Consider the following 10155-nt stretch of genomic DNA (forward strand, 5'->3'; position numbering starts at 1 on the left):
CAAGTGCAGAACTAATGCATACATAAACATCAAGAAGCCAGATAATAAATAAGCATAGCATATGAGCTCAAAATAATAATCCATCGAGATGCAAATTATTAAAATGGTAAATTATCATGGTAAAACTGAATATTTTTTATATAGGAATGATTTTTAACATATAAGAACGGAAGGGAATATCTTGTACCTCACAAAAACTTCAATATCATACTCAAATGCATTTTGAGATAAAGAAAAAAAGACAAATACTTGGCTCAACCAATGGAATATTATTACAAACGATATTTTTCTGTTTCGTCTCTCAGAAATCCCATTGAGTTTGATTTTGACTTTTACATAGATGTCTTGAATTGATGAATGATACAAACTAAGAGGTAACACAGCCGTTATCATGTCATGCCTTGGTGAGCGGTACAACCAGCATAACTATCGGTTTTTTTGTCTGCTTGACTTGCGAGCTGCCTTGCAGGCTCAAGTGCTTTCAGTGGTCCTCGCAAATTCATCCATGACCTCTTCGGATAATTCAAAATGCTGGACCATTATCGGCTCCAATGCAGCTCTCATACAATTCGCTATCTTGTTTGGGGTGAGGAGCGTGCTATCCATGCCGCTTGCAGGGTCGTGCACCTGCATCTCTGTGATTGAGAAGGAGCCCTCTTCTTGGATGATCTCCCTAAGCTCTTTAAGGGAAGGTGCATATACCGGTATGTACAAAGAATCAAACTTGGCTTTGTCAATGGCACACTGTCGATGGAAAAACTTTAACCAGCCCGCGACTCGCTCCCACCCCGAAACCCTCGCCGCCGCCACCTCCCCTGCCCGCCTCCGGCGGGATCCGGCCGCCCACGCCGGCGCGCGGCCCGAATCCGCCCCCTTCCCCGCCCTTCCTTCCCAGCCCCTCCTTCCGCCTTCGCGCCGCCTCCCCGGGAGGCGGCCGGGGCGGCCCCTGCGTCTCTCCCCTCGGCTTCGCATCCTCTTCCTCTCCCCTGCCGTCGCCAGCGGGCGCCCCCGGCTCCGGCCCGGGGGATGTCGGCGGCGACAGGATCTCCTCTCCCCGCGTGCATGTCCTCCTGGCTCAGGGCAGGGGGGCGGCGGCGGTGTCGCTCGGTTTGGCGGCGGTCCGGTGACCCGGCGGGGGGGCCGGCGGCGGACGTGGTGGCGGCGCTGCTCCTTGGCGGCGGGGCGGCGTGGTGGTGCGGGGTGGCCGACATCGCGCCCCGGGCTCAGATCTGGGCCCGACGGGCCCCATATGGGTCCTAGCGGGCCGGCCCCCGGTGTGGCCTCGTTGTCTGTGACGCGGTGAGGAGGAGGAACGGCTCGGATATGGGGAGTCGGCGCTGATGGCGTGCCAGCAGCAGCGCGAAGGCGGGAGCTTTACGGGCCCACGAGGGCTCGGCCGGGCCTGTGGGCCCACGGGCCTGGTGTGCTCCTGTTATTGCGTCCGGACGGCTACCGTCGCTGACGGTGAAGGTGGGGCCCTCCCGCGTGCCGACGGTGCTGATGCCCTAGTCCCGACCCAGATTCTTCGCCGCGCTGTCCTCACTTCGCGGTGCCGTGGTGAGACGGCGTGGGGGGCTCATGACTGCGTTGGCGCATGGTGGTGGTTGGTTTGGTGGCTGGATCCGGAGCGCCCGAGGTGCGGGTTGGGATCGGGGGAAACCCTTGTCGGCATGGCCGACACCGGCGCGATGGCGCCTGTGGGTGCCACCTGACCTTCCGGGAGGGCGTCGAGGGCTACCCTTCCTCTCGCCTCGTTGTGTACCGGGGGAAACCCTTGGCAGCAGCGTCGTTGTCGTCACGATCCTTCTTGGAGGTGTTGATAGGTGCCGGCGCTTCGGAGTCTTGGAGCCTAGTGGAAGATCCCGGTGGGCGCAGCGATCGCGAGGCTTCTTCGTTTTTGTTGATCCGCCATTGTCGGCATTTGTTTCTTTTGCTTTTTCTCTGTCGTTTCTTTTGGGCGTGACTGTGCTGCTTCCGCCCCAGCATCTATCTCTGTATGGTTCGGTTGGTTGCTTTGTATACAAAGCGGGGGAAACCCTTTTTCGGCAATGGCACACTGTCCTAAAAACAAAACCAGGAAGTCAAAACACTCACATGCTCGTTAGCAAATGACAAAAGTAAAGTCTTGCATTTACCTCTGAGGCCATGACGCCTAAAATCTGAGCTGTAGTTCCCCAGACGTGAGTGATTTCGGTGACTAGCTCATCTGAACGCCTCCCTGCGAGGGAAACAACCATCCGGCTATCTGGGACCAATTCCTTGCCTCTCAGCTTCAGGAAGAGTGTGAAATCTTTCCTGAATTGTCGTGTATAAGCTCCAGCGACCACTGGGAGTCTTTCATGCCTGACATTCTCATCGATGTCATATGCAGGGATTTGTTTTATCCTTAAATCTTCAGGAGCCTGTACCTCGAAATGATCAGATAGCGAAGGGACAAATGCTACTGGAGCAGTGTAAAATTCATACCTTTGAGAGCCAATGAAGGCTGTTGGATGAACAGAAAAGATGCACGGAGCCGCTAGGGAAGAGCCTCTCGTAGAATGACCCTGGTACAACACCAGCTACAACAATAGGCTCGTTGATTTGCCGGAGCACAACCAGGCTCTTCACCACTACGTTGAAGTCATTGTATGGGAGATCATTAAGGAGTAGACTGACTTCCGGAGGTGGGTGTTGCAACTGAAGAAAGTGGTTGCGGGTTGTCTCGAGGGCGATCGACACCAGTGCTACCGCATTTGGGCCAGAGGAGCATCCCAAGTCTGCGATCACCATCTTTCTGCACGGCAAGGTCCTTGTGTTTCTGCATACATCAACAATCGCGACTTCCACAAGGGGCTTCATCCTGTTCTGCACTTCTGCTCAGCTCTCTGCAGTGGACTCGTATTTTTTCAGAAATCTAGTTTAATCAATCCCAAATTTGTTCTTATTTTCCTTTGGGTCGTTAATTTAGTTGTCAGTAACACAAGATACTAGTAGAATGCCCGTGCGTTGCCACGGGCTTCTGAAATATTTTGGGGAAGTTATATAAATATAATGCATGCTAAATTTAGTCCGGCAAGCATATTTTGGGGAAGATCACAATTGTATAAAAATTGAAGTCCACTAAAAATGGCAAATTGACAATATATACATATAAAGTGACGATTCAACTAAAAACCATGTCCGGCAAGCTATCTAAAAAAAGGCATTGAGCACTCCAGAATTTTTCTCGAGAAGCTGTTGGCAGGCGGCGACGAAGCTGAGGATTATCCCTCCACACAGTGGCGTAGCTAGGATTTTAGGTCAGTGTGGTCCAATGAACATCTTTTTTTGTACCACGAATGCAAAATATGCACATACTGGTATATGATTTCCCAAAAGCATATATTAATAGGGTCTTGCAAAGCACACAAAAAATCATGGTTTAGGTCCTAAATTTGCCCAAAAGAAAATAACACACCTTATTTGTCGGAATAACACACCTTATTTGTCCGGAAAGTCTTGATTATAACATTCTCATTTACTCTAAAGAAAGCATATCACTTAATGTATGTGATGCAATGTCTTCGGTTCTCTTCATTTTTCAACAATTATACAATAAAAGGAATTTCAGTTTACCAATTATCAGTTCAAATGAACTCATGTAATCATTGAGCTCAACTTGTCAATTCCAAGTTGCGAAAAACTTTAAAGTTTGCACTCACGGCTAAACTTGTTCAAACTATAAAGGTGAAATTGTATTTTACCTAAGGGATTTGGAAATCATACTTCGAATTAGAAGAGATGTGAAGTCCGTGGAGAAGTGGGGCTCCTTCCTTAACCGATGCGGCGCTGTGCGCGGCCTCCGGGCTCTGGTGCATAGTCTACCTCCGCCCTGCGTCTTGCTAGTGCCGCCGGCCAGCTGGCCGCGGGTCGGCGATCACCGTCTTGCTAGACGCTAGGGCTTCTGTATTTTTGAGATTGGCCAATCTTGTGTTGCCCTGCGTCGGTTTGAGTCTTCCAGCGGTTCAGCGTGCGACGAGAAAAAAAATTCAGAGGATTGTACGAGCTAAAAAGGAGAGGAAACGAACGAGCTGATCGTGTAGACGTGGTCCTGTTCGTGACTTGTTGGACTTGGGCCTTAACCCAACTCTTTTTTCACATATTGTAGCAAGGTAATGGGCCGCATCCCAGGGTGGTCCATGGACCACCCTGGCCACCCCCTGTGGCTACGCCACTGACTCCACAGCCAGTCCATTCTCTGAACGTCATCCACTCCCCTGCCCGTGTCGCCCTCCTCTTCCCCGCATCGCCGCCGGCCGCCGGCCTCCGCCCTCACCCTTGCTGGTCGCCGGCCTCCGCCCTCACCCCCGCAGCTGCCGGCCTCCGCCCTCACCTCCCACTGCCGCGCCCTCTCATCCCCTCCCCTGTTCTCATCAGAAAAGAGAAGTGGCAGATCGAGAGATCAGGCAGCGGCTAGTCCACTCCTCTCCCTTGGCCGCGGAGTTGCTCCCGACGGGCCACCCGGACCCGTCCGTCCTCGAGTGTCTCCTCCGCCTGCTCGCCTCCCGCGGCTTCTTCTCCGAGCACACAGCCGACGACAATCGGAGGCGGTACACGCTGACCGCCCTGAGCACTTCGTGCGCGCCCACGCCGGCGTCCCCGCCCACGCCTACTACGGCCAGTCCACGCCGACGGCGATCAGATGCAAGCACAACCGGCTCCCTCTCTCCCACCGCCGCCCCCTCCCATCCCCTTCCTCCACTCATCCGACAACGTGGACTGGGATTACAGGTTCACTGGCATTTGCAGTGTATTGACATTGTCATTGTGGTTTCAGTAGAAATGACCTTCTTCCTAATTATTAACAGAGATCAAAGTTAATATATTTGTGATATTTTCGTGTAATATTATTGTTTGCAATGAGACTACTCGGGAATACAGAGTACTGTGTTTTTTTATAACTGAAGAGGGAGTATAAAATCGTCCAGTGAGTACAGTATAGATTGAGTATAAACATGATAACCTACTGTGATATTTTAGCAGGCATCATATTCGTGATGGTCTGCAAGCTATCATTATTGTCATATGTGATATTTGATTTTAGTAGTGCCATTTTTGTTCCCCTTATAAAAGCTGTGCTGTGCCGATTGACAGTTTAATAGTTGTTTCACTTGGCAGGCCAGAAGGAGGTTTACAATATTTTTGTTATATTCTAGTAATAAAGAAAAATGCCCACAACACAGCTTATGCAGAGAGCAAGTGATCATTGTTCTTTCTCCCGTCTGTCCTAATTGCTAATTCACTGGAATCTTAATGTGCAGACTGACACAGAAGCAAAGTGTTTCAAGGCACATAAATCCAATGATGAGACTGGTAGTTTCAGAAAAGATGATGAAACTGATTCAAGAAATACTACTAAGGCTGTTGATCAAAATCCTCCACCACCAAAGCAAGGTTTCATCCATGTGAGGGCAAGAAGGGGTCAAGCAACTGACAGCCATAGCCTTGCAGAAAGGGTCAGTTCAATGCACAATTTCCAGTTTTGACTATTCTAAATGTATTCCTTTTGAATTTGTGTATTCTTATACACCCCATGGATACACATTCACACTCCCCATTACAGAAGCTACAAATCTGGTCGCTGAAAGTCTACTTTTTTTGATGGGCACGGCGTGAGAAAATAACCAAGCGGATGAAAATTCTCGCTCAGGGGTATATCAATATTGTTCAAATTCCATATACCCGGACCCTCGCTCGGGAGTATATCAACATTGGTGATATCACCAAGAGGGCGTCGGAAGTTATTTGTTGCCTCCATTTGTCGCTGTCGGCGTTGCTTATAAAGATTCACCCTTTCCCACCGAGAACCAAACGGGGTCAAGTCATTTGAGGACATCACTGTCACAGACAACTATCATTGGAAAAACAGATCAACAAGTACCATCTAGTATATTTAACATACGTTAACCTACAATATCTCAGACCCATTAACATCAACTACTTGGAAAGCCCATGACTCAGCACTAAGGAAGCGCCAGAGATTAAACCCTCAATATTTGTGATAACTAAACATATATATGCAACAAATGTTGGATTTATTCCTTCCTGCTTAACTAAAAAGTGATTTACGCCCTCTCTCTACCATCTATAAAAACTGTGACAATGGAAGCTTGCATTGGATTTATTCCTTCCTGCTTTTAAATAGTTTTTAGTTTTGCTGATTTTCCCCTGTTACTGAAGTGATTTATGTTGTTGAATGCACTCATCAGGTTATAAAACGTGCAAAAAACTCATCACATGCTCACCAATACCCCAGCGAGGCATCACTACCTGGGTTCCTAGTTCATTGAAGAGACAAACATCAAAGTCTGGAAGATATTTTAGAAATGATGAAGTCGACGTCCAGCAAGAAGCTCAAGGAGTTTTAATGGGCCACATTAAAATCTGTGAGCTCATCGGAACAGGGCAGTAACCTTTTCATCCCCTTGCATACTATTTGAGGAAAGAGTTCTTAGAAAAACAGTTGAGAACTACTGTATATCTCCATATGGCATTGTAGAACAAAACCGGTGATTTACTAAAAAGTGATTTACACACTCTGCCATCTATAAAAATTGTGACAATCGAAGCTTTGCATTTGTACATATCAAGAACAGGAGTATAGATTCTAATCGCAGAGATTTACCTCTTTTACAGCGATTCTAATACCATTTTTTCCTTAAATCTAACAGCTCGATGCCTCGCTCGTACATAAGAAGGCCATGTGTGCGTCGCTGGAGCTATAATGAACAGTTGGGGCTACTACATAAGAACAGTTGCGGCACTCACCAACAAAGGTAAAGTTGGAAATTGTGAAGCGTGCACAACTTACTGCCCTATGGTTTAAACTCGGTCGAACAACAGTAGGTGCTAACCTGTTGCTCGCAGCCGCGGCGGCACCGGTGCCTCCTGCTCCGATGGCAAACTTTGAAAGAAACAGGCCTCGCCCACCCGCTCCAATGGCAAACTGGTAGGATCCCAAACCGAGACCTGGAAGCATGGAGAAACAGGCCTCGCCCGTCCCGCTCAGAAATGTTTTGAAAATTGGTTTGTTGTTGTATATGGAAGGCGTGAGATGGACAGAGTATGATTGGTCGCTTTATTTTTGGGCATTGGAGGTGTAAGATGGAAAGAACGGAAAGATTGATTGGCGTTGTATATCTGTTTGCGATTGCGATGCGATTTGATTCCTGTTGTGTATGGAAAGTATTATTTGGAAAGGATAATATTGTTTGGAAAGGATGCCATCGGTTAATATTTGATTCCCATTGTGTATGGAAAGTATTATTTGGAAAGGTTATTATTGTTTGGAAAGGATGCCATCGGTTAATATTTGATTCCTGTTGTGTATGGAAAGTATTATTTGGAAAGGTTATTATTGTTTGGAAAGGATGTCATCGGTTAATATTGTTTGGCATTTGTAGGGTTTCTTTGGGATTGTCTCGGTTAATAAAAAAATCAAAAAAAAATCGGTGGAAGTGGGATGGGATCGAGGGGTGGCCTCTCATGGGAGGGGAAGGGTACGAGCGAACGAAACCACGTACGGACTGAGACATTAGGAGTAGAGATAGTGTGAAAAAATTCTTGACGAGTCAGTCTTCAGAAGCCAAGTTTCAGGAGAAGGGACCGTAGAAACAACACTCCTGAACTAATTAAGACACCTGAATACTTGCCTACAATACTTGCAACGCACGTCTCTTCAATGGCAATGTAGGGGCGACGACCTCAGAAGCGACATCATTTGAGTGCACAAGGCATGTTGGAGCAGTGGATGTCGGGGCGGCGACCTTGAGAGCTTTCCATCTTCAACGACATGGACCTTGTGTCGTGGGTTGCAAGTATTGTAGGCATGTGTAATGCTTGTCTCTTCATTGCCCCGGAAGAGTGCCTCATGACTTCTTTTTCGTTTGCTGGTGTTTGTTATGGCATTTGGCACGCCGTCGAGAGTGGGGTTCGCCTTCTTGTTTTGATTTTTGCCTGGTTTGCCATGATTAACTATCTTATGCTTAATCAACTAAACGACAAAGCTTTTGCTTTTGTGTGTTTGAATTTATTTTTACTCATGCTCATTTACTCAACTAAAATTCAAACATATGGAATGTGTTTTTTACCAGTCAAGAAGGCATGATAAACACAAAGGATAACACTCATGTCTGCTTTGAAAATCCATACAGGATAAAATCGAATTAAGAAGCAAGACCATAGATAAATAGACCTAGAGAGTGCAGTTTCCCATACTTACATATTCATGACATCTTCTGCCAATTTTTAGTGAATCGTGTTGATAACTTTCACCCCTCTTAGAAAAAAGAAAGAGAAAACAGGCTATTCATTGCTAATCCTTTGGAATGATATAAAGGAATCATGTACTGAACTGATGGTTATACATCATACCAAATTCTAGATCAGATCAGAAATAATACCAAAGGAAAAATCCATAATCGGGCTTCAAATAACACCACCCGCTGAATTTAGTTACATTTTTACTAATCCAAACAGGCAAAACGTTATTTTTGAATTTAAACATATTTACATGCTATACTTTAAGGTGTGGATATAAAGAGAGGAAATATACAAAATAAGATAGAGTAGTGGAGCGGAGAGCCGCATCATCGGTCAATCTATGATAGGCAAGTGAATGATGCAGTGCCACGTCTGCTTTTCACTGGTGGCAAATGGAAGCGGCTGCCAAATGAAGGAGATGCCCCTGGATGCTGTGCCTCCCTGGGAGTCCTCCCGTTCTACACTCACTGTGTAAAACAGTCGAGGAATTGCACAGGTGCTCCTAGTAATCTTGCACGCGAACATTGCACCAAACAGTAGAGAAATCACACAGGGTAACTTGTTAGTATATCAACAAAGAAACTATACCAACTCTGCCTTGCTGTAGCACATGTTTACTTATAGTAAAATACATACACCAGTGCAAATATTATTCACACAAACGAAGTAAAATATAGCTACAATCACACACAGAGAGAAATAAGAGACGAACCTTTAGGTAGAATCCCTACAGTTGAGGTGAAAGGCCCGACAAAATATTGAAAGTTACCAAATTAGGTGAGCATATAGAACCGTGCTTTAAATTGTCTGGGAGAATACAACATCCATACATCTTTTAAGAAATATCACAATCAGATTGTAAACAGAATACCTTGCTAGTTGCAAAGCCTCCTTCAGTACCATCTTTATACTATTATTTAGTAAAAAGCTCCCTGGTTTCAATTATCCTAATATAACAGCTCATCATTGTATGCATAATATGCAAATAAATCACTAAAAATCAATTAAAGGAGGTGAGTAATATGTCCTAATAATATAACAAGATGGATTGGCGTGTCGGAAAACAAACCTGTGGTGTCCCTCCAAGACATCTCTGCAGACAACATTCTTGGTGATTTTTCTAGTGGGTGAATAAACTATGTGTTAGACATGCACAAATTATTATCACCTTTCAACTGTCGGCATGTAAAAATACACAACAATAACTCATTGGCAATAAAGGAAAGTTTCAATTTCATCTACCTGCATACCAGTCGAGTGAAATTAAAACTTTCCTTACAATGTGTATATACAAGCTCTAATCAACAATTGTACCTTCTGTACTTGGAAGAATATGTAGGTGTCTAGGGACCAATAGCACCTTTGTTGTTGCATCTACTACTAATTTCTTAAAATAAAATTATAAGTTTGAGAGGAAAATGAATACTTGTACAGTTGCCATATATAATTGTACCACTGTGTACTACAAAAGAGAAAAGAACAAGCCAAATCAAGGACATCTTTTAATTCTCAGGTTTCTATCGATTGCAAATTTCATGTTTATTAATTATTCCAGTGAGTAATAGCAATAATCATGTAGTGCATACCTAGTTAATCTGCACGGTTTGGGAAGAATGATGTGTAGAACTGTGTATTTTTAGTTTGCCCGGTAATGTGCATAGTGGTTTATCACCATGCTAGGATCAAAGGCTATTCAAACATCTCAACCTACCAAGATTGCCTGCAAGATGGCAGACTTAAGCCCTTAACTGGATAGAAAACGCTAAAAATCTACTAAATAATTGTAATCCCTGAGATTTTACATCTTTTCATGATCACCCACATAAGCATGCTTACCTTCCATTGACCCAATAATGCCATGGGGCACACAAT

The 10155-nt window shown here is 45.5% G+C and overlaps 1 protein-coding gene and 1 pseudogene across 1 annotated transcript; one reads left to right on the plus strand and one right to left on the minus strand.

Moving 5' to 3' along the window:
* Positions 1-394: 394 nt before the first annotated feature.
* On the minus strand, positions 395-2850 carry LOC125549199 (annotated as a pseudogene).
* A 470-nt stretch (positions 2851-3320) lies between these two features.
* On the plus strand, positions 3321-7255 carry LOC125547193 (formin-like protein 7). Its single transcript, XM_048711174.1, has 5 exons — positions 3321-3341; positions 4153-4752; positions 5283-5477; positions 6231-6797; positions 6889-7255. The coding sequence occupies exons 1-4, from the start codon at positions 3321-3323 to the stop codon at positions 6309-6311; spliced, it is 897 nt and encodes a 298-aa protein (XP_048567131.1). The 3' UTR covers positions 6312-6797; positions 6889-7255.
* The last annotated feature ends 2900 nt before the right edge of the window (positions 7256-10155 follow it).

Source organism: Triticum urartu, chromosome 3 (genome assembly GCF_003073215.2).
Source record: "Triticum urartu cultivar G1812 chromosome 3, Tu2.1, whole genome shotgun sequence".
Lineage (NCBI taxonomy): Eukaryota > Viridiplantae > Streptophyta > Magnoliopsida > Poales > Poaceae > Triticum > Triticum urartu.

Excerpts from the sequence above, each read along its gene's own strand:
- LOC125547193 (XM_048711174.1), top strand. The coding sequence starts at position 3,321 with ATGCAAAATATGCACATACTG. Across the intron at positions 4,753-5,282 it reads AACGTGGACTGGGATTACAG|ACTGACACAGAAGCAAAGTG; the intron begins GTTCACTGGCAT and ends CTTAATGTGCAG. Across the intron at positions 5,478-6,230 it reads GCCATAGCCTTGCAGAAAGG|GTTATAAAACGTGCAAAAAA; the intron begins GTCAGTTCAATG and ends TGCACTCATCAG.